The following is a 26100-nucleotide window of genomic DNA, read 5'->3' as shown; positions in this document are numbered from 1 at the left end:
CTACACGATTGTTTAGTAAGTGTTGAATCATTTACACGATCGTTTAGTAAATCGCTAGATCGTTTACACGATCGTTTAGTAAAACTCGCTTGGCACACGATCGCTTTGTAAATCACTTTACATGATCGTTTAGAAAAAGTCGCTAGTACATGATTATTTAGAGAATCACTTAAAGGCTATCATGTAGTCTCTCGTGAGCTAAACGATTAGTAATGCACACAATGAAGTGATGTCTTTCAAAATGAAAACTCTTTTCATTTTATCCTTCAGTTATTCAAAACTAAAAATAACCTCGCACTTTCATGGTAATGGAGAAAATAACCAACCATAATTATCTCATAATTGTTTAATTATAAATAAATATAATAACTAACTTACTATATTATATTTATAATCTATAGTTTTAATATCACATCATATGTAATATTTAAACCATAGTTCCTTTCTTCTTTATTTAATATACATCATATTTATATCAACTCCTCCAATTAATGTATCTCATACATCATATCAATTATATCACATATAATTAAACCTATTTAATTATATCATATATAATCAAAACTCCCTTTTGTTAATTTGAACACTTCAAACTAACCCAAAAACTTATTCTCAACTTGAATCCATTGAGCTACCAAGGGGACCTTATGGACCTGTAGCTTGAAGCTCCAACGATACGTGAATGACTGACTAAACTCTTTAATCACGAAATCCACCATCCATTAACTCCCAGGCACTCCATTAAAGACCGACAACTGCACTATTCTCACTAGTGATATATTTATGTGTCCATTGGATATAACCAGACAACAGTATGATAACCCTTCACAGATTGCTCGTAAGTACAACTTGGCCAATTTACGATTTTGCCCTTGTAGTTACATCTAACTCCTTAAGTATCACTGATTCCTCTAATGAACAATACATCATAGTCCTACTATAAGTGAACACCTCTCGGGCTATGAGAAAGTGTGTGGTGCCACATCGTTCAAGCCCCAAAATCAGCCCTTAAGGGAGCAATCTATCTACTTACCCTTGCTTCAGGGAAGGAGTGAATTCCATCTTGTGTAGCTGAATTTCCAACTCCCCAATCAGACGAATCCCCAAAGTGATAGGTTTAAGTCAGCAATTTGGCCACTCGCACTCATGCAAATCAAAGAACCACCCTCATAGCCAGGAGTTCCCAACTCACTTAGGATTAAGGTCATGTTACCTATGGTTATCCTAGTGAAATGAAAGTCTCTGTCATGAACGACATTAAATAACGAGACTAAGCACTTCGTGATCTGGTCTTATACAAACTTCTTTGTATAGGACACCCCCGCTCACATGTCTCCACATGAATGATCAGGATTAGACCATCTGTAACACTTTACAACACTTGTAACATCTACAAAGCACATGAAATATCACCTGATCAGGGAGATTGTGCATTGAGGTGATGTGATAGTCACGAAGATCGCATCGGAGCACAACGTTGTTGATCCCTTTACAAAGACCCTCACGACTAAAGTGTTCGACGGTCACCTAGAGACCCTGGTCTGTGGGACATGCGACATCTTGTCTAGGGCAAGTGGGAGATGATACTGGGTATGCCTTAGTTTATTGTATATTGTACATTTTTATATTGTATTGTACATTAGTCTCCCGAGTCATTAGGACAAGTGGGAGATTGTTGGGATTGGTGTCCTAGTTCTCCCGGAGTCTCATTGATTGTAAAGATACACATTGTTTGATGAATAAAATAATTGTTATTTCATTCTGGCATTTACTCATATCCAATAAACAAAGCTCTATAGTTATCTTATGTGAACTTAGCATGTATATGTGATATACAAGTGGATCATGCCTTAAATGATTACCTAAATAGGTCTGTAGTATAAGGATTAAGGTGGGATACCTAATCTTGATGACATTACGGATACGACCTGCTTTGTAAAGGTTTGCAAGTGTTGTAAACTACTATAGATGGTAGAACCTGACCATTCATGTGGAGACGTGCGAATGGGGTTGTCCTATACAAAGAGTTTGTATGAGACCCGGACCACAAGATGACTAGACTCTGTAAAAACATTTTCTTTATAAAACAAATAATAACAGAACTTTCACGAGAAACTCAACGCCACTATTCTTGAACGACTTGGAATTCGGCCTTCCTTCTTTTCGCACTATTACGGATAAGAACAAGTTTATTTTCCTGAATTGGAGTGAAAATACCGTAGAAAATTGAATCATTTATTCGCATATGCAAAACAGCCTAGGTTTTGGCCACCTCCGATGTCGATCTGCAGATTCTATTGAAGGGGTTCCCCTTCTTCTATGTGAGGTGAGGCGTACGTCAGAGCGGAACCTATCTCGAACGCGGAAACACCGTTGATACTAGAGACTTACATCTCACCTAAATGACCATAGGTGACACGACCTCAATCCTGAGTGTTTTGGAAACTCTTACCTTTGAGGGTAGTTCTTTGATTAGTATGGGTGAGAGTGGCTAGATTGCTAATTCAACATGCCTACCTTTTTGGGGACTTGTCTGATCTGGGAACTGGGAACTCAATCCGCAAGATGGAATTCACTTCTTTCCCGAAGCAGGGATAAGTAGAGAGATTGCTCCCTTAAGGGCTGATTCTGGGGCTTGAACATAGTGGCCATAGCTTCTCTTTGGAAGAGAGGACTCAGTCATAGTAGGACTATGACTTATGTTCATTAGAGGGATCAGTGGTACTTAAGGAGTTAGATGTAACTACAGGGGCATAACAGTTATTAACTCAACTGTACTTACAAGCGATCTGTGAAGGTTTGTCGCATTGCTGATTGGTTAAGATGGACACATAATATATCTATGGTAATCAGAGTTTAACTGTCGGTTTTAGTGGAGTGCCTGGCAGTTAACGGATGGTGGATCCCGTGACTAAATAGTTTAGTCAGTTATTCACGTACCATTGGAGCTTCAAGCTACAGGTCCATAAGGTCCCCTTGGTAGCTCAGTGGATTCAGTTGAGGATCAGTTCTTGGTGTTTATTTGAAATGTTCAATTTGACAAGAGGTAATTCGATTATATATGATATGATAGGTATGATGTATGAGATACATCTAGTGGAGGATTAATGTAAATGAGATTTACATTAAGTACCATGGAATAGAAAAAGAACTATGGTTTATACGTTTCATGAGATGAAATATTAAAACTATAGGTTATAAATATAGTATGATAAGTTGGTTATCAGTTATATTTATAATAATATTAATTAATGGATAATTAAATCTTTTTCTCTAATAACCAATTGAGTGGGAGGTTATTGGTGGTTCATGGTAACCGTGAGATAAAAGGATCTCACGGAAGCTGTCATGTAAATTGGATTTACTAAACGACAGCTTGAGCGAGCTAGACGATTGTGTAGTGTTTCGTAAGCGACAGACATGGAACTAAGCGATGAGCTAAACGATCGCTTAGCTTTTGCTAGACGATCACTTAGCTTTTGCTAGACGATCGCTTAGCTTTTGCGAAACGATTGGGCATCGACCTATACGATAAGTTTCAGCCATCTCTCACTTGCCCAATCATGTACACGATTGTTGTTTCCTCCATTCTTCTTCCTCAAACAAGTCCAAACAGAGCCCACCCTCTGGATTCTCACACCGAGAATACCAAGGTAGCCTTCTTGTTAGTGTCATACTCAACTCGACACCGTTGAGGTTCTGTGGAGGCCGTCATGCTATTGGGGTGTTCGTTATCAAGGCGATCGCTAAGTTTGACTGAGTGGTGTTCGTGTTGTGTAGCGGTCGTGTTGTTTGAGTGTTCGAGGTTGCTGTGTTCGAGCGTTCGTGATCAAGGAGCATGGAGACGAGTCTACAAATGTTCGGAGCATTTATTTGTGTTCATTTGTATTTTCATGCTATAATTTCTGTAATGAATGCATAACCATTTGTTTTGTTTACGACTATAATTTGTATTGTTCATACATGATTGTAATTTGGAATGATCTATTCCGCTGCTCATGGAAATCCTCGTGATTGATTTCTTTCACTACTGAAACTTTAACAAGAGTTGTTGAAGAAGTGAACACTTTAACAAGAGCCAAACACATCCTTCTCAAGTGTTGATAGAGCCTCGACGTTGTGGGAGGATTATTACCCAACCTACTCGCTATTTGGGTTTAACAAAAACTCAAACCGTCATATTAAATGATAAGGTCGAGGATCCATCGTCTTACAAAAAGGCAAGGGTTAATGTTGACAAAGATGAATGGATCAAAGCCATGGATCAAGAAATGGAGTCTATGCACTCCAATTCTATCAGGAAACTTGTAGATCAACTTGATGGAGTTAAACCCATAGGTTACAAATGGATCTACAAGAGGAAACTGGGTGTAGATGGAAAGGTGAAAACCTTCAAGGCTAGACTAGTAGCAAAGGTTGGACTATGAAGAAACTTTCTCACCTGTTGCTATGATTAAGTCTATCTGAATTCTCTTATCTATTGCCACATATTGACTATGAGATATGGCAAATGGATGTCAAGACTGCCTTTTTGAATGGTAATCTTGACAAAACCATCCATGACCCAACTAGAGGCATTCATTGAACAAGGTCAAGAGAAAAAGATTTGCAAGCTTAATCAGTCCATTTATGGATTGAAACAAGCATCTCGATCTCAAAATATAAGATTTGATGTTGCAGTCAAATCTTATGGTTTTGATCAAAATACTAATGAGCCTTATGTTTACAAGAAGATCATCAACAATTTAGTAGCTTTTTTTGTGTTGTATGTGGATGATATCCTACTCATTAAGCATGATGTAGGTTACCTGACTACCATTAAATAATGGGTAGCTACTCAATTCCAAATGAAAGATTTGAGCGAAGCATAATTTGTTCTAGGGATCCAAATTATAAGGGATCGAAAGAATAAATCACTAGTCTTGTCTCAGGCATTCTATATTGACAAAATGCTTGTCAGATATTCGATGCAAAATTTCAAGAAGGGTTTGTTACCTTTCAGGCATGGAATTATCTTGTCTAACAGTATACTAAGACACCTCAAGAGATTGCAGAGATTAGATGGATTCCCCATGCATATGTAGTGGATAGCCTTATGTATGTCATATTGTGTACTAGACCTAACATCTACCATGTAGTGGGAGTAGTAAGTAGATATCAATCCAATCCAAGATTTTATCACTGGACAATAATTAAAGTTATTCTCAAATATCTTAGAAGAACGAGAAACTATATGCTTATGTATGTTGCTAAGGATTTGATCCTTACACGATACATTGACTCTGATTTTTAGACTGACAAGGATTAAAGGAAATCCACATTAGGATCACTGAATGGAGATGTTATAGCATGGTGTAGCATTAAGCAAGGCTGTATTATAGATTCCACCATGGAGGCTGAATATGTAGCTGCTTGCGGAGCTACTACAGAAGCCATCTGGCTCATAAAATTTCTCACAGATTTAGAAGTTGTACCAAATATGTCCTTGACCATTACACTTTATTGTGATAACAGTGATGCTGTGGAAAACTCTAAGGAGCAACGTAGCCACAAATGGAAAGCATATAAAGTGCAAGTATTACCGTATTAAAGAGATTGTGCAACGAGGAAATGTAATCGTCACAAAGATTGCCTCAGATCACAATATTGCTGATCCATTTACAAAGGTTCTCACAACTAAAGTTTTTTAGGGTCACTTGGATGGTTTGGATCTACAAGATATGAGTCATCCAAGCTAGAGTAAATGAGAGATTTTATTAGGTATATTGTATGTTTATATTGTATATTGATACTTTACTTTACATTGTATATTGATACTTTACTTTCCTATTCGTCTTTTATTGTATTTTGATACATTCCATTAGCTTTGGACAAGTGGAAGATTGTTGGGATTGATGTCCTAAATCTAGTGTATCTCGTGGTTTGTAGTTTTGTTAACACAAATTATTTATCTAATAAAATGAGAGGTATTTTATTTAACATTTAGATAGTATTAATTCAATCCAATAAACTAAGATCCAAAGTTATATGATGTCACTTTAACAGTATGTAGTTGATATACAGGTAGTTCATGTTCAAGTAATAATCTAAAAGGTCTGCAGTAAATGGATGAACGTTGGGTGCCTTATCTTAGTAACACTGCGAATACGACTCACTTTGTAATTTTTACATGAGATGTAAGTGTTACAAACAATATGAACCATATTATTCATGTAAAGACAGGTGAGTAGAGATACCTTGTATAAAAGAGTTTATACATAGATCGGACCACGAAATAATTAATTTCTCTTTATAACACCATTACTTGAAGAAACTAATATTTCACTAGGATGGCCATAGGAGACTTGATCTTAATCCTAAGTAAGTTGTCAACTTCTGTTTATGACGATAGTCCTTTAATATGTATGGGTGAGAGTGGCAACGATAGTCGACTCAATAAGCCTACAATTTTGGAAATTTTTCTGATTAGGGAACTGAAAACATAGCTACACAAGATGAAATTCGCTCCTTCTCATTAATTGAGAAAGTAGATAAATTGCTCCCTTAACAGCTAGTTTTGGGTCTTGAACAATGAGACCGCAACTTCTCATAGGGCCGAGAGGTGTTAGTTTATAGTTGAGCTATAAACTATTTATTCATTAGAGAAATCAGTGGTACTTAAGAAGTTAGATATAACTGCAGGAGTAAAATGGTATTTTGACCCAGCTATTATTTAAGCATTTGTGAAGGGTCATCGCTTGGTTGATTGGTTATATCCATGAACACAGAAATATATCTACAGTGCGAAGAGTGCAACTCTCGATCTTTAGTGGGGTGATCGGTAGTTAACGAATATTGATTAATTGGATTAAAGGAGTTTAATCAATTAATCTCATATCATTGAAGCTTCTAATCTGTAGGTCTGTAAGGTCTCATTGCTAGCTCACTAAAGGATAGTAATGATGAATTATTTAAATTTTTCAAATCAAAAGGGGGATTTTATATTAATGAGATTAATATATAATGGTTAATTATAGATGTGATCTATAATCAGAATTATGTAAGAGAGATACATTTGAATAAGATTCAAATATTAGATTTATATGAATTGGATTCATAAAGAGATGTATATATATAAATATGTGATATTTATATGTTAATTAACTCCATATTAAATATGATTTAATATAGTTATTTAATTGATTAATTAATGGTTAGTTAATTGATTAAGAAAATATGGAGATTTGAGGTTAGTATAAATTTATGATATTTATGATAATTAATTAAATGTATATATATTAAATAAGATTTAATATATGGTCATTTTATTAATATGTCAATTAATTAAATTAGGGCTATTTAATTAATTAGCACGAAGAGTATAAAGGGAAATACTTGGAGATGGGGTAACCTTTCTCCATATAAATATATCCTTACAACTCATTTAGGATAAGGGGGTTTTATTACACAAAAAAACTTAGCCTCCAAGCCTTCACCTTCTCTCAAACTTCTCTCTAAAAATTCTTTACCATTTTCCTCCTCAAAAGTTCTTGGAGACCACTTTTCCAAGTGCTTTGGAATCCTAGATAATAATAAGATAACTTTGTTGGTAGTGTCTTTCTTCATTTTATAAGTTCGAGATTGTTGACAATGGTGGAAGAGAAAAGAGAGTTTTTATTTCTTCTTTTATTCCTCTTTTCTAGCATGATTATAGTTTTGTTTTGATGTTTATTCTACAAATGCATATTTATTTTACTGTTTTTGTTTCCATAAAGATATTGGCGTTGATGCCTTAAATCTCGTAGGGTCCTATAGTTTGTAAATATTTTGAATAAACTCATTGTTTATTTAATAAAATATATGATATTTTATTCCATATTTTAGTTGCATTAACCACAAACCAATAAACAAACATCCAAGGTTATCTTGTAGCTTAAACATGTATTTAGAGACATACGGACGGGTGGATCATGTTTAAGTGATAACCTAAATGGTCTGTAGTAGATGGATAAGGCTGGCTACCTTGGTGACACTGACTATGCCCCGCTTTGAAGGTGTTACAATTTTTGTAAAGTGCTATAAAGAATTTGATCCTGATCATTCATGTATAGACATGTGAGCGAGGATATTCTATACAAAGGAGTTTGTATAAGATTGGACCACGAAATGTTTAGTCTCATTATAAAACGCCATTCATAATAGAGACTTACATTTCACAAGGATGACTGATAACGGACAGAAATGCACGTTATCATAATGCTAAGTTCTTAAACAATGCTAGCTTTCGTTGATAAAATATGTTAAATTGCGTCCAAAAAGCATTAAGTTTATTATATTGCAGCCGCATGCGTTCATCACATAGGAACAGTTGATTTTTGTGTTTTTATGCAGAATATGCATTAACGCAAGGCGGAAATTGCGATCATAGGAAATCATTGGTCGAGCGTAGCATTACCGCAAGGCTTTGCGATGATTTTGTTTGCAAACATTTGACCAAGAAGGATTGCCGCAACTTGGTCGGTGCAACATGGCGGGCGCATTTAGGTGAAAGGAATAATTAATCATGGTGGGACAGAAAGCTAATGATAGTCGAATCCGAATTAAGTTAACAGCCGCTAACGAACAAGTACATTCAGCTTTTCTATGACAAATATTCGGCGCATCAATCAAGAATTAAAGTCGTCCCATCTGCGAAATCATGAGAGAGAAGCCGCTTTTCACCCTAGAAGTTCTATACCAGAGGCATCCTTTAGAAACGGGTTAATCAGTTCAATAGTTTACGAATTTAAGAGCTCAGCTCGTCTTTGTCCATAGTTTTTCCTTTTATTTTAAGGCAGAGCAAGAGAAGAGTAAAGACGCCGGAGATCGCTTAGGGAAACTCGAGAGAGCACCTTGAGGCATAGAAGCAGAGAGCGGGCCGACTCTCGCGAGAGCGAGATTATCTTTTGAATACGAGTAGAAAACGGTGTAAAAGCCTGGGCAGCAAGAGATTGCTACTAGGCCCTTTATTCTATACTTGCATTGTTATTTTGTACTTCATCTTTATATTTATACAATGGAAGTTCTTATTCTACATTTGTTCACTCTCTTAGCATGCATGAGTAGCTAAACTAGTCAAATGGGTTGAGAAGAACTAAGCTAACATGACCTAGGAAGTTCATTGATTGCGATTGTCTTGTTTTATGCTGTGCCAAATACCCCTTTAGAGCTACTCGAGAGAGAGTCTAAAGAAAGAACCTAATGACTCGAGAGAGCTAGGTTAGAATCTGGACTCGAGAGAGTAAGATTAAAACTGCATAAACAAGAGATAAGGACTTAGAGATAAGCTCTGTTTGTCAACCTGCATCGCTTGCATCCTAGAGATGGGAATAATATCATGTGGTCGCCTTATTTGTGTGTGTGTCATTTTGTCATCGCATAAATAAGAATAGAGGCTTATGTGTAGGTCCTATAGACTTATCACATATATCGCATGCGTTCTAGTCTTAGAAGTCGTGGCATTCGCACTGAGAGGTGGTTTACTGTTGTATGCATGTTGCATGATCGCATAGCATGAACGCATCCTAGGAAGTGTTAGCCGAAACTTTTCTCAACCCATTCACCGCGTACTCATCGTATTTTCCATTTATTCAGCTCTTTTCAAACTCCGCCGCATTTTTTTTATCATCATAAACAACAACCTTAACAACTATTTATTTATTTGGTTACCGTAAGGTTTTCCTAAAAATTACCAACGCAACCTGTTTTCACAAGTCCCTGAGTTCGACCCTGGACTTACCAGGAAACTCAGTAGAGTTTACACTTGGATTCCACTGAGGAAACTTGAGTGCTCAATGCAATTTCACCATCGCATATCATCCATAATTTCAATTCATAAAATCAAGCATCAAGTTTTTGGCGCCGTTGTCGGGGACTTCGGCAAAATAGTGTGCTAACAGTAATTTTTCTGATTTCTTTGCAGACTCTCAATCTCTGAGGAACTACGACCTGGAGATTGAGAGAATGTTTAGACGGAGACTGAGAAACTGCCAACAGCAACCACAACCAGATAAAGAAGAGATGGCGAAGCAGCCTGGAAATGGAGCACCAAATGATAACAATGTCATGGCGAATCCAATTCTACTGGCAAACGATCACAATAGATCCATTAGGGACTATGCATCGTCGAACCTCTATGATTTCTCTCCAGGAATCATGTGGCCTGCCCTCAACAGAAGCCGATTCAAAATGAAGCCGGTGATGCTGTAGATGATCCAGACTGCAGGACAATTCGGAGGAAGGCGTGGCGAAGACCCGCACACCCACCTCCGAAGCTTTATTGAAATCTGCAATACTTTTGTGCTCCCAAACATCTCTGCTGAAGAAGTTCGACTAACTTTGTTCCCATTTTCTCTTTGTGATCAGGCTAGAAATGAGCGTATTCTCTCGAACTGGGAGAGATCACTTCATGGGAACAGGTCGTGGAGAAGTTTATGAAGAAATACTTTCCACCTACTGAGAATGTCAGACGAAGGAAACTAATTACAAATTTTGAACAAGACATGGACGAATCGTTGGTCAGGGATTATCCACACAATGTTTTGGCCAGACTGCCTTTAAATGGAAATTTTTTATCATGGTTTGAATCCCGCTTCGCAGACTGCTGCCAATGCGGCATCCGCTGGTGGTTTGCTTGATAAAACGTAATGACGAGGCGAAGAATATCTTCGATCGCATCTTTAAGAACCACAAAGATTGGAGAGAGAGTGACCAGAAATTGAGAATCAAAGACAATGACGCAAATAATGGTGCTATTGCTTCACTAGATGAACTTAATTCAGGGAATTGCGATCAGTAGCCCAACACCACAAAACGGGAAAATCAACGCAATCAGTCAAAACACCGTAAGGTGTGCAACTTGCAGTGATGGACACGTGATGGAAGATTACCCGCAAAATCCACAGTTCGTTTACTTTGTGAAAAATAATCCTTTTTCGAATACCTACAACCCCGAGTGGAGAAACCACCCCAATTTTGCATGGAAGAATCAGCAACAGAACTTCCAACCTGTGGCACAGAAAGAAGGGCCACTAGGATTCTTCCCACACAACAACGGTCAAACAAGCAATCAAGCAAGTACCTCACAACCACCGCAATCCTCTTCATTGTAAAGCCCGTTGAAGCAGTACATAGAGAAAAACGAAACCATGCTTCAAAGTCAGGCTACGTCCATCTGCAACCTAGAGTTACAGATGGGCCAGATTGCGAGTGAGCTAAAGAGTAGACCGCAAGGGGCTTTGCCAGGTTCAACAGAACTCCCACACAACCTAGGGGGATCAGTAAAGAGCAATGTCAGTTTGTTACATTGCGAAGTAAGAAGACTGTGGAGGGAGAAAAGAAGGAGCTTAGTGATGCGTTATTTTATTAAGTAGAAATATGGATGATATGCGTTGATGGAATTGCGTTGTGCACTCAAGTTTCCCCAATGGAATTCAAGTGTAAATTCCTCTGAGTTTCCTGGTAAGTCTAGGGTCGAACATAGGGACTTGTGAAAATAGCTGCGTTGGTGATTTTTATGAAGACTTACGGTAACCAGTTAAATAAATAAATCGTTGGGTTTGTTGTTTGCGTTAATGAAAATAAATAACGAATGCGGCAGAGTTTGAAAAGAGTTGGTAAACGGGAAATATCATGAATATGCGGTGAACGTGTTGAGAAAAGTTTCGACTAACACTACCTATAATGCGTTCATGCTTTGCGATCATGCAACATGCATACAATAGTGAACCACCTCTCGGCGTGAATACTACGGCTTCTAAGGCTAGAACGCATGCGATAAATATGCGATAAGTCTACAAGATTTACACATAAACCTCTATCTCTATTTATGTGATGACAACATGACATTCACAAAAATATGCGACCACATAATATCATTCCCTTTCCTAGGATGCATGCGATACAAGTTGACAAACAGAGCTTATCTCTAAGTCCCTATCTCTTGTTTATGCAAGCCTAATCTTGCTCTTTCAAGTCTAGATTCTAACCTAGCTCTTTTGAGACATTAGGTTCTTTCTTTAGATTCTCTCTCGAGTAACTCTAAAGGATATTTTGCACAGCCTAAAACAAGACAATCGCAAGCAATGAACTTCCTAGGTCATGTTAGCTTAGTTCTTCTCAACCCATTCAACTAGTTTAGCTACTCATGCATATTAAGAGAGTGAGCAGATGTAGAAATAGAACCTCCATTGAATAGATATGAGATGAAGTACAAAATAACAATGCAAGTATAGTAAAGAGCCTGGTAGCAATTTCTCGCTGCCAGGCAGTTACATTGTTTCTACTCGTGCTCTAAAGATATTTTCGCTCTCGCGAGAGTCGGCCCGCTCTCTGCTCTTATGCCCCAAGGTTCTCTCTCGAGTTGCCCTGAGTGATCTCCGACACCACCATTCTTCTCTTGCTCCGCCGAAAAATAGAAAAGGAAACTATGAACAGAAGCAACTGATGAACTTGTTAACTGATCAACTCATCGACTGCTTAACTCCTTCTCTAAAGAATGCACTTGGTATTTATAGAGTTTCCATGGTGAAAGGCGGCTTCCCTCTCCCGGTTGTACAGTTGGGACAACTTTAATTCCTGACTGATGTGTCGGATAACTGTCCCCGATAAAGCTGAATGTACTTCGTGACCGTTATCGGCTGTCAACTTAATTTGGATCCGAATGTCGTCAACTTTCTGTCCCATCACTCTTAATTATCTTTTCACCCGGATGCACCCACCATGTTGCGCTGACAAAGTTGCGGTGATTCTTCTTGGGCGAATGTTTGCGAGCACGATCAGTGCAAAGTCTTGTGGTGAAGTTGCGCTCGACCAATGTATTCCTATGATCGCAATCTCTGCATTGTGATAATGCATATTCTGCACAAAAATGTAAAGATCAACTGGTCTAATGCGTTAGACACATGCGACCGCAATATTATAGAATTTATGCTTAATGGACGCAATTTAACATATTTCATCAACGCAATCCAACATGGTTTAGGAACTTACTATGATAACGTGCATTTCTGCCCGTTATCATGCCCCCAAATTTAAACAATGCTCGTCCTCAAGCATAAGCTAAAGATTCCTTTAGTAAGTTAACTGCAAAGTTTTCTTTCCCTAGATTTCTCAATGATACTTCGTTCAAATCCTATATGCCAGAATTTCCTTAAGTCTTATTCAAGTCTCTTCCTAAAATATTTCTTAGACTTAGGAATTTCAAGCTTAACTTTTAAAAGAACTTTACTAAATTCCAGAACATCGCATGATTTATTTCAAAAAGAAAAATTTCCTCCGGGGTGTCAAATGATTTATCCTTGCACAAAAATTTCCTCCAGAAATAAAATTGCCTTCGTTTTAGCTTGCCCCCACATGTGTCATGCGGATATTCAACTACGAGCAATGCACTCTTTCTCAGACTAAACTCATACCAATTTGGCAGTGGAGTTGCGGTCGTTGATTTATGTGTTGGTCCTGGTGACTTACTTTCGTTTTGGCTTGCCCCCACGTGTGTCATGCAGACATCCACCTACGGGTAAGTGCCTTTCACAACTTAACTCTTATCAACATGGGTTTTCCATTGCGTTGACAGTGGAGTTGTTATTCTCAAAAATTTTTTTTCTTTTTGTAGAACCGAAAATAGCAAGGTCGAAAATAAATACCTCACCCCCAAATTTAAAATGCGGCAATGTCCTTAATCCCACAAGATTAAAAAAAGTCATGCGATGGTCATAGAATGCGTTGTAAAGAAAGTTTGAAAGAAAGCTAGCAAGCCCCTAACTTCGAGAAATATTTCATGAGGTGGCTATTTTAAGACTAAGTTGACTCTAGTGTATACGAAAGAGATAGAAGCATATTTATCATCATTGAAATCATACTTGGCAAAGAAACAAAATGCGGTAACTCACTAAATTTATCTATGTGAAATGATTGCGGTGATTAAAGAGGATGCGGTGATAAAATTTCGAAAACTAAAATGCAATGTGATAGCTCAAAATTGGAAATAAAGATAAGGAAGAGTACACCCCCAAATTTTGCGTTATCGCCTGCATTGTATTGACGCATCCATCCTTGTGGCGATCACTCTTCTTTGGATTGTGATGATGGAATAAGATAAGTGCTGCTTCGCGTAACATTTCTGCAATCCAGCGCCTCGATCGTTGTAAGAAAAACAAAGAGAGGGTCAAATTATTTTAAACAAGATAAAAATTGTTATCGCAAATTTTTTTTTTTTTGTTAGAATAACAATAATGATAGTAAATTAAGGATAAATCAAAATTGAAAAGATAGTGAAAATTCCGAGTAGTGGAGAAAAGAGTTGAAGACTTGAGGTTTCCCAAAACTTGTGTCCTTGATAAGTTGCGATCATTTGATAACGCAGGGACCACCTACTTCCTTCTTCATTCAAAGTCTCTTAGTTCCATGGAGTCGACTTAGCGATGCCAGTCTTCTCCATGGTATGCCTTTACTTGCTGCCCATTGACTTTGAATATGTTGGTTCCATCGTCATTCGATAATTCCACTGCGCCATGCGGAAGTACTTGTCGAATTATGAATGGTCCGGACCAATGTGACTTTAGCTTTCCCGGGAAGAGTCACAGACGTGAATTGAAAAGCAAGACTTTTTGCCCAACTTGGAGGTTCTTACCGCATATGCGTTGATCATGCCAGCGCTTGGTGCGCTCTTTATAAATCTTCGCATTTTCATATGCGTTGTTCCTCCATTCTTCTAGCTCGACCAGTTGCATTTTCTGCGCTTCCCCTGCCTTCTTCAAATCAAAATTCAGCTTCTTTACCGCTCACAATGCCTTATACTCCAGCTCCAAAGGCAAATGACACGCCTTGCCAAATACCAATGCATAGAGGGACATACCTATAGGTTTTTTAAATGTGGTCCGGTATGCCCACAACGCATCATCAAGCTTCATCACCCAATCTTTCCACGAAGGTTTTACCAGCTTCTCAAGTATCAATTTAATTTCACGATTAGACACTTCAGCCTGGCCATTTGTTTGCAGATGGTATGCGGTGGCCACCTTATGGAGGATATTGTATTTACGCAACAACTCCTTTATATTGTGATTGACAAAGTGTGATCTTTCATCACTTATGATGGCACGGGGAGTGCCAAAATGAGTGAAAATATTTTTCTTGAGGAACTGGGAGAATACCGCTGCATCACTTGCGGTGCATGCAATTGCCTTTACCCACTTGGAGACATAGTCAACGGCTAATAAAATATAGTGCTTACCGTTCGAATGAGGGAATGGTCCCATGAAATCAATCCCCCATATGTCAAATAGTTCCAGCTTCAAGATAGTGTTCATTGGCATTGTGTTCTTCCATGAAATGTTGCTTGTGCATTGACACTGATCACATTTCATTGCGTAGTCGGTAGCATCCATAAACAATGAAGGCCAAAAGAATCCACTTTGCAAAACTTTGGCTGCAGTACGTTGCCCTCCAAAGTGCCCTCCATATGGCGAATGTGGCACTATGACAATATGCGTTGTTGAGCAGCATCTGGTACGCATAATTGAATGATTTGGTCTGCATCTCTTTTATATAGATTCGGCTCGTCCCAATAATAGTATCTGCATTCATGCTTGAGCTTCCTCTGTTGATGGTAGGTGTAATCTTCAGAGAATTGTTCACAAACCAAATAATTAACGATGTCTGCATACCAGAGCAATTCTTCTATGTGGAACAGCTGCTCGTCCGGGAACAAGGCACTCACCTCAGATTCATTGCAGTCAACCTTAGGATTTTCCAATCTGGACAAGTGATCTACAACTTGATTCTCTATCCCCTTCCGATTAATTATTTCAATATCGAATTCTTGAAGAAGGAGAACCCATCTGATCAATCTCGGCTTTGCGTCTTTCTTTGTCATTAAATATTTGATTGTCGAGTGATCAGTGTGAATGAGTACCTTTGTTCCCAACAGATATGCCCTGAATTTCTCCAATGCAAAAATCATAGCCAGGAATTCTTTTTCAATGGTGGTATAATTTATTTGAGCAGGGTTTAGAGTTTTACTCGCATATGCGATGGGGTGCAAAATAGTTTTCTTCTNGGGTTTAGAGTTTTACTCGCATATGCGATGGGGTGCAAAATAGTTTTCTTCTTTTGCGCTAATGCAGCCCCCATTGCATACCCGCTTGTATCGCACATAATTTCAAATGGCGTTGTCCAATCCGGCGCAATTAGTACAGGCACGAAAATCAGCGCATCTTTTAATACTCTGAATGCATTGAGGCAATTGTTGTCAAACTCAAATTTCCTGTCCGCCTCTAATAATGCACTCAGTGATCGTGATATCTTAGAAAAGGTCTGTAAAATCCAGCATGCCCCAAAAAGCTTCGCACAGCCTTCACGCTGGTTAGTGGTGGAGTTTTTCAATAGCTTCGATCTTTACTTTGTCCACCTCCCATCCTTCCCGGGAGACTTTGTGTCCCAACACTATACCCTCTTTCACCATGAAGTGACATTTTTCCCAGTTAGCACCAGGTTTGTCTCTTCACATCTTTTCAGAATTTTCTCCAAATTGGCCAGACAGACTTCATAAGTGTTCCCATAAACAGAGAAGTCATCCATAAATATTTCCACTGAGTCCACGAGAAAATCTGAAAAGATCGCCATTATGCACCTCTGGAATGTGCTCGGCGCATTGCAGAGGCCAAACGGCATACGGCAAAAAACGAATGTCCCATATGGACAGGTGAATGTGGTCTTGTCTTGGTCTTCAGGAGCTATCATGATTTGATTATACCCGGCATATCCATCCAAGAAGCAATAAAAATCGTTCACTGTTAATCTGTCTAGCATTTGATCGATGAATGGCAGAGGGAAGTGATCTTTCTTTGTGGCCGTATTCAACTTGCGGTAGTCCATGCATATGCGTCATCCAATAATTGCTTTAACATAGATAAGAAGCGTTGGTACTGTACCTCTTCGTTTTTCTTTTTTCTTAGCCTCTGAGGGAAAGGTGGTAACTGGACTTTCACGATTCCCATTTCATTTGACTTTGAGGTCAATGCAACCTCAAGTTCCATTGCTTCGTTTTCTCTTTCTTCTTCTTGCGTTACCGCAATCTCAGGCTCGGTTGCGATGGAAGTTGTTCTACTCTGATCCTTCTTTTGCTCCCTCCATAGTCTTTCCACTGCACAATGTCACAACCTAACATTGCTAATTACCTGTTCCCCCTAGGTTGTGTGGAAGTTCGATAGAACTTGGCAACGCCCCTTGAGGTCTACTTTTCAGCTCATTCGCAATCTGGCCCATTTGTAATTCAAGGTTACGGATGGACGTAGCTTGACTTTGTAGCACTGTCTCATTTTTCTCTATATATTGCTTCAATAGGCTCTCTAAAGAAGAAGATTATATTGGTTGTTGCGAGCTACTTGCTTGGTTGCTTTGCAGACCGTTGTTGCGTTGAAAGAATCCTTGTGGCCCTTTTTTTTTGCACCATAGATTGAAAATTTTGTTGTTGATTCTTCCAAGCAAAATTAGGGTGGTTTCTCCACTCGGGATTGTAAGTGTTTGAAATGGGATTATTCTTTAAAAAATATACAGACTGTGGATTTTGCGGTAATCTTCCATCGCATGCCCATCACTACAAGTCGCACACCTTGCGGTGTTTTGACTTATTGCGTTAATTTGCCCACCTTGAGGTGTTGGACTGCTGATCGGTGAATAAAATTCATCATTGCGGTCATTTGGTTTTGTAATAAAACAATGGCACTGTTATTTGTGTCAGAATCTTTAAGTCTCAATCTTCCCTCAGTCTTCATGGTTCTTGGAGATGCAGTCTAGAATATTCTTTGCCTCCTCATAAGTTTTTTCAAGCAGGCCAGCAGCGACTACCGCATTGGCAGCGGTTTACGAAGCATGATTCAAACCGTGATAGAAAATTTCCATTTGAAGGCAGTCTGGTAGCCCATTATGCGAACAATCCTGGACCAACCTTTTAAACCTTGCCCAAGGATCGCTAAGCGATTCGTCCATATCTTGTTCAAAACTTTTAATAAGCTTTCTTCGTCTCGCGTTTTCGGTAGGTGGAAAATACTTTCTCATGAATTTCTCCACTACCTGCTCCAAAGAAGTAATCTCCCCTGGTTCGACCGAATAAGCCCATTTCCTAGCCTGATCACAGAGAGAAAACGGGAACAACATTAGTCAAACTTCTTCAGCAAAGATGTTTGGGAACATAAAAGTATTGCAGATTTCAATAAAACTTAGGAGGTGGCCGTGCGGATCTTCGCCACACCTTCCTCCGAATTGACCTGCAGTCTGGATCATCAATAGCATCACCGGTTTCATCTCGAATCTACTTCCATCGAGAGAAAGCCTCATGATTCTTGGAGAGAAATCATAGAGGTTTGGCGATGCATAGTCCCTAATGGGCCTATTGCGATCGTTTGTCAACAGAATCAGATTCTCCATGACATTATTATCATTTTGTGCTCCAACTCCAGGATGCTCTGCCATCTCTTCTTTGTCGGATTGTGGTTCTTGTTGACAGTGTCATAGTCTCCTTCAAAATGTTCTCTCAATCTCTGGTCGTAGTTCGCCAGAGATTGAAAGTCCTGCAAAGAAATCACAAAAATTACCGTTAACAACTATTTTGCCAAAGTCCCCGGCCACGGCACCAAAATCTTGATGCGTTATTTTATTAAGTGGAAAAATGGATGATATGCGTTGATAGAATTGCATTGTACACTCAAGTTTCCCCAGCGAAATTCAAGTATAAACTCCTCTGAGTTTCCTAGTAAGTCCAGGGTCGAACAAAGGGACTTGTGAAAATAACTGCGTTGGGGATTTTTATGAAGACTTGCGGTAACCAGTTAAATAAATAAATCGTTGGGTTTGTTGTTTGCGTTAATGAAAATAAATAACGAATGCGGCAGAGTTTGAAAAGAGTTGGTAAATGGGAAATATCATGAATATGCGGTGAACGTGTTGCGAAAAGTTTCGACTAACACTCCCTATAATGCGTTCATGCTTTGCGATCATGCAACATGCATACAATAGTGAACCACCTCTCGGCGTGAATACTACGGCTTCTAAGGCTAGAACGCATGCGATAAATATGCGATAAGTCTACAAGGTTTACACATAAACCTCTATCTTTATTTATGTGTTGACAACACGACATTCACACAAATGTGTCACCACATAATATCATTCCCTTTCCTAGCATGGGATGCAAGTTGAGAAACAAAGCTTATCTCTAAGTCCCTATCTCTTGTTTATGCAAGCCTAATCTTGCTCTTTCGAGTCCAGATTCTAACCTAGCTCTCTCGAGACATTAGGTTCTTTCTTTAGATTCTCTTGAGACATTAGGTTCTTTCTTTAGATTCTCTCTCGAGTAACTCTAAAGGATATTTTGCACAGTATAAAACAAGAAAATCGCAAGCAATGAACTTCCTAGGTCATGTTAGCTTAGTTCTTCTCAACCCATTCAACTAGTTTAGCAACTCATGCGTATTAAGAGAGTGAGCAGATGTAGAAATAGAACTTTCATTGAATAGATATGAGATGAAGTACAAAATAACAATGCAAGTATAATAAAGAGCCTGGTAGCAATTTCTTGCTGCCAGGCGGTTATATTGTTTCTACTAGTACTCTAAAGATATTCTCGCTCTCACGAGAGTCGGCCCGCTCTCTGCTCTTACGCCCCAAGGTTCTCTCTCGAGCTGCCCTGGGCGATCTCTGGCACCACCATTCTTCTCTTGCTTCGCCGTAAAATGGAAAAGGAAATTATGAACAGAAGCAACTAGTGAACTTGTTAACTGATCAACTAATCAACTTCTTAACCCCTTCTCTAAAGAATGCACTTGGTATTTATAGAGTTTCTATGGTGAAAGGCGGCTTCTCTCTCCTGGTTGTACAGATGGGACAGCTTTAATTCCTGACTGATGCACCGGATAATTGTCACCGATAAAGCTGAATGTACTTCGTGACCATTATCAGCTGTCAACTTAATTTGGATCCGACTGTCGTCAGCTTTCTGTCCCATCGCTCTTAATTATCCTTTCACTCGGATGCGTCTACCATGTTGCACTGACCAAGTTGCAGTGATTCTTCTTGGGCGAATGTTTGCGAGCACGATTAGCGCAAAGTCTTACGGTGAAGTTGCGCTCGACCAATGTATTCTTATGATCGCAATCTCTGCATTGCGTTAACGCATATTCTGAACAAAAATATAAAAATCAACTGCTCTAATGTGTTAGACACATGCGACCGCAATGTTATAGAATTTATGCTTAATGGACGCAATTTAACATATTTCATCAATGCAATCCAACATTGTTTAGGAACTTAGTACTATGATAATGTGCATTTCTGCCCGTTATCACTTAGTCAGACAGCTCCCATTGCAGCTGAACCGAAAATTGCGGTGACGCAAAAAGAAGAAGGAGAAAAAGAAGCATTAGAACCAGGGGTTGCGTCGACCTCAAAGCCAACTGAGACGAGAACCATGAAAGTGCAATTTCTCCCTTTCCCACAGAGACTAAGGAAGAAAAAGAAGGAAGAGGTATAGTACCAATGCTTTCTGTCTATGTTAAAACAATTAAATATTAATATTCCATTCAGTGAAACGATTGAGGAAATGTCTGCCTACGCAAAGTTTCTGAAGGATATGGTAACCAAAAAGAGGGGAGCTGGTAAGTTTGCCACAGTGGCGTTAACTCAAAGTTCAAAATCAATCATTTCACTGAAGATGAGCGATCCTGGGAGCTTTACTATACCCTGCTCCATAAGAGGACTGTACATCGGGCAAGCCTTGTGTGATCTGGGAGCCAGCATAAATTTGATGTCTCTGTCAATCTTTAGGCGGCTGAATGTAGGGCAACTTTTGCCCACAACGGTGACTCTCCAACTGGCCGATAGATCTCTGGTTCATCCAGAAGGAAAGGTGAAAGACGTGCTGATAACCATTGATAAATTTATCCTACCAGCCGACTTCATCATTTTGGACTACGAGGCCGACAATGATGTGCCCATCATTCTGGGGCGACCATTTTTATCAACAGGTCGGCTTAGATTGATGTGCATAAAGGGAAAATCACTTTGAGCATCAACGTACAGAAGCTCAACTTTAACATAATTCGTGCCATGAAGTTTCTGGATGAAGAAGACTTGCATGACTCAGATGATGACCAAAATTTGATTAAGGAAGAAAAGTTTGATGAAGAGAATGAAGAAGAGGATGCCAGCGCATCCGTTGCTGCCTGTAATGCGATCATAACAAAAACAAACAAGGAAGAAGAAATTATCACAAATCAAGAAGAAGAGGCAACAGAAAAAGAAGAAAGAAAAACAATGCAACCATCCCTAGTAGAACCACCAACACTGGAATTAGACCCTACCAAATCATTTAAGTAACGCATTTTTGGGCAGAATGAAAGTCTGCCAGTTATCATTATCCTCTAGGCCTCGACAAAGACCAGGAAGAAATGCGTTATGAGCATTTTAAGGAAACATGTGCGAGCAATTTGGGCTGGATACGCTCGCCGACATTAGAGGAATTAGCCCAGCGTACTGTAACTGCATTGCATTCGTCGTGAAGACCACAAAGCAACGATCGAACATCAGTGCAGACTCAACCCTGCGATGAAAGAGGTCATCAAAAAGGTGATCATTAAATGGTTAGATGCGGGCATTATCTATCCTATAGCAGACAGCACATGGGTCAACCCCGTGCAGTATGTGTCGAAAAAGGGCGACATGACGGTAGTCCCGAATGAAAACAATGAATTAATATCACAAAGAATCATCACTGGGTGGTGCATTTGCATGCATTACCGCAAGTTGAACGCAGCCACAAAGAAAGATCATTTCTCTCTGCCTTTCATTAATCAAATGCTAGACCGTCTAGATGGAAATGACTTTTACTGCTTTCTGGATAGTTATGCGGGGTACAACCAGATTATGATAGCTCCAGAAGACCAAGACAAGACCATATTCACCTGCCCATATGGGACCTTTACTTTTCGCCGCATGTCGTTTGGCCTCTGCAATGCGCCAAGCACGTTCCAACGATGCATGATGGCTATCTTTTCAGATTATCTTGAGGACTCGTTGAAATCTTTATGGACAACTTCTCTGTTTATGAGAACACCTATGAAGTCTGTCTAGCCAACTTGGAGAAGATACTGAATAGATGCGAAGAGACGAATCTGGTGCTTAATTGGGAAAAAATGTCATTTCATGGTGAAGAAGGGCATAATGTTGGGACACAAAGTTTCCCGGGATGGGTTGGAGGTGGACAATGCAAAAATCGAAGCAATTGAAAAACTTCCACCTCCAATAAGCGTGAAAGCTGTACGAAGCTTCTTAGGGCACGCTGGATTCTACAGACACTTTGTCAAAGATTTTTCTAAAATAGCACGACCATTGAGTGCGTTGTTAGAGACTGATAGAAAATTTCATTTTGATAACAACTGCCTCAACGCATTTCGAGTTTTAAAGAATGCGCTGATTACCGCACCCGTACTAATTGCACCTGATTGGACACTGCCCTTTGAAATAATGTGCGATGCAAGCGGGTATGCGATAGGAGCAGCTTTGGCACAGAAGAGAAAAACATTCTTGCATCCCATTGCATATGCGAGTAAAACATTAAATCTTGCTTAAACAAATTATACCACCATAGAGAAAGAGCTTCTGGCGGTAATTTTTGCGATGGAAAATTTTCGAGCATATTTGTTGGGGACAAAGGTACTCATCCATACTGATCATTCGACAATCAAGTACTTAATGACAAAGAAGGATGCAAAGCCGAGGTTGATCAGATGGATTCTTCTCCTTCAAGAATTTAACATAGAAATAATTGACCGAAAGGGGATAGAGAACCAAGTTGCGGATCACTTATATAGACTGGAAAATCCTGAGGTTGACCGCAATGAGTCTGAGGTGAGTGCGGTTGTTCCTGGATGAAGACAGTTGTTTCCATAATTGAAGAATTGCCCTGGTATGCAGACCATAGTCAATTATCTGGTTTTGCGAGGAGAAATTTCCTGAAGATACACTAACCACCAATAGAGGAAGGCTCTAAACAATGAATGCTGCATTTTTATTGGGATGAGCCGAATCTGTATAAAAAGAGGGGCAAGGACAATTTTTGCCGATTAATGCGTACCAATGTTGCTCAACAACACATATTTATCGCAATGGTCACGACTCACCATATGGTGGGCACTTTGGAGGATAGCGGCACTGAACTAAAGTTCTATAGAGTGGATTCTTTCTGGCCCACATTGTTTAAGGATGCAGTTTGACTAATGCTATAAAGTGCGAATTTGGTGCAACCGCACAGGTAACATTTCATGGAAACATTGCAATGCCAATAAACACCAATCTTTGGAGTTGAAATTGGTTCGAACGTAATGGGGGGGATTTATTTCATAGGACGCATTCCCATCCGCGAACAGATTGGGCAAACAAAGCTTGACGATGTGTTGTGGGCAATACCGAACTAAATATTTAAAAAGTAATACGGTATGTCCCCATATGCGTTTGGTATTGGTGTAAGGTGTGTCATTTGCCTTTGGAGCTGGAATTATAAGGCACTGTGGGCGGTAACAGAAGCTAAACTTTGATTTGAAGAAAGCAGGGAAGCGGAGAAAAATGAAACTGGTCGAGCTAGAAGATGGAGGATTAACTGCATATGAAAACGCGAAGATTTTAAAGAAGCGCACCAAGCGGTTTGCATGAAACAAACACATATGCAGCAAAAACCTCCAAGTCAGGCCAGAGGTTCTTTACTCTTCAACTCAACGTCTCGCGGCTCTTCCGGGAAAACTAAAGTCACGTTGGTTCCAGACCATTCATAGTTAGACAAGTATTTTTTCGCAATAGGCCGGTTGAAATTATCAAATGAATGAAACGGAAACCACATATTCAAAGTTAAATGGGCAGCGAGTAAAAGGTATTCATGGAGAAGAAGGCTGGCACGCGCTGAAGTCGACTCGGTGGAACTAAAAGAACTTTGAATATAAGAAGGAAAGTAGTGGTCCCTGCATTATCAAGACATTCACAATCCATCAAGGAATGCAAAGTTTTTGGGAAAGCATGAAATCTTCAACTTTTCTCTACTATTCTTGAATTTTTCATTACACTATCTCTTTCCAGCCTTATCTTTGTTCTCATGTACAAAAAAAAAAAAGGGAGATCACGATAAAGACTTTTTTTGTTTAAAAAATAATTTGAACCTCTCTCTGTTTTTTCTTACAAGATCGATGGCATGGATTGCGGAAGATGTTAGCGCGAAGAAAGCCCACTTATCCTACTCCCGTCCACCGGCCAACCAAAGAAGAAGAGATCGCCGGCAAAGATGGATGCGTCAATACATAATGCGGGCGACAGCGCAATTTGGGGGTATATTCTTCCTTATCTTTATTTCAAATTTTGCGCTATTGCATCACATGTTAGTTTTTCCAAAAAGTTTTTAGTCACCGCATCCTCTTTGATTTACCGCAATCAATTGACAGTATAAATTTAGTAAATCGCTGCATGCTGTTTCTTTGCCAAAGTATGATTTTCAATGATGAAAAACAGCTTATATTTCTTTTCCTATATACAGAGTCATCTTAAACTTTAAGAATAGTCATCTCAATAAAAATATTTTCTAGAAAGTTAGGGGTTGCTAAGTTTTCTTGTCAAAAACTCTCTTACGAAGCTTTCTAACGAATATCGCAATGACTTATCTCAATCTTTAGCAATGAAACATTGCCAATTTTAAATTTGGGGGTGAAGGTATATTTTCCGACCTTTCTTATTTTTGGTCAAATAAAAAAACTGAGAATAACAACTCCACTGTTAACGGCAATGGGAAACCATGGTTGATAAGAGTTAACTTGTGAAAGGCACCTTACCCGTAGTTGGATGTCCGCATGACACACGTGGGGGCAAGCCAAAACGAAAGTAAGCCACCAGGATCAACACATAAATAAATGATTGCAACTCCACTGCCAAGTAGGTATGAGTTTAGTCTGAGAAAGAGCGCATTGCTCGTAGTTGGATGTCCGCATGACACACGTGGAGGCAAGCCAAAACGAAGGCAAGGCACTCAGATCAGTGCAAGGTCAAAAAAAAAAATAACAATGACAAGAAATATGCAAGGATAAAATCATTTCACACCCTGGTGAAAAAAAAATCTTTTTGAAATAAATCATTTTAATGTCCCGGAAGTTAGTAAAGTCCTTTTGAAGGTTAAGTTTGCAGTCACTAGGTCTTAGAAATATTTTAAGAAGAGAATTGAATAAGACTTAAGGAAATTTTGGTATATAGGATTTGAACAAAATATCCTTGAGAAATCTAGGAAAAGAACATTGTGATCGATTTGCTAAAGGAAGTCTTTAGCTTATGCTTGAGGACAAGCATCGTTTAAATTTAGGGGTGTGATAACGGGCAGAAATGCACGTTATCATAGTGCTAAGTTCTTAAACAATACTGGCTTGCGTTGATAAAATATGTTAAATTGCGTCCAAAAAGCATTAAGTTTATTATATTGTGGCCACATGCGTTCATCGCATAGGAACAGTTGATTTTTATGTTTTTATGCAGAATATGCGTTGACGAAAGTCAAAAATTGCGATCATAGGAAATCATTGGTCGAGCGCAGCATTACCGCAAGGCTTTGCGGTGATTGTGTTCGCAAACATTTGCCCACGAAGGATTTTCGTAACTTGGTTGGCGCAACATGGTGGGCCAATCTGGGTGAAAGGCATAATTAATCACGATGGGACAGAAAGCTGATGACAGTCGAATTCGAATTAAGTTGACAGCCGCTAACGAACAAGTACATTTAGCTTTTCTGTGACAAATATTCGGCGCATCAGTCAGGAATTAAAGTCGTCTCATCTGCGAAATCATGAGAAAGAAGCCGTCTTTCACCCTGGAAGTCTATAAATACCAGAGGCATCCTTCAAAAAAGTGGTTAATCAGTTCAACAGTTTTTGAATTTAAGAGTTCAGCTCGTCTTTGTCCATAGTCTTTCCTTTTATTTTAAAGCGGAGCAAGAGAAGAGTAAAGACGCCAGAGATCGCTCAGGGCAAGTCAAGAGAGAACCTTGAGGCATAGAAGCAGAGGGCG

At 39.1% G+C, this 26100-nt stretch overlaps 1 protein-coding gene across 1 annotated transcript in view; it reads left to right on the top strand.

The window, feature by feature from the left end:
- Positions 1 to 5389: 5389 nt before the first annotated feature.
- LOC120067381 (E4 SUMO-protein ligase PIAL2) overlaps positions 5390 to 26100 on the top strand; it is a 57692-nt gene continuing 36981 nt past the window's right edge. The window contains exon 1 of the mRNA XM_039018951.1: positions 5390 to 5575. Coding sequence (XP_038874879.1) covers positions 5390 to 5575 — 186 coding nt within the window. The remainder of the gene's footprint in view (positions 5576 to 26100) is intronic.

This window comes from Benincasa hispida, chromosome 12 (assembly GCF_009727055.1).
Source record: "Benincasa hispida cultivar B227 chromosome 12, ASM972705v1, whole genome shotgun sequence".
Taxonomy (NCBI): domain Eukaryota; kingdom Viridiplantae; phylum Streptophyta; class Magnoliopsida; order Cucurbitales; family Cucurbitaceae; genus Benincasa; species Benincasa hispida.
The sequence above is the reverse complement of the archived record's forward strand: the minus strand, read 5'-3'. Positions and strand labels throughout refer to the sequence as shown.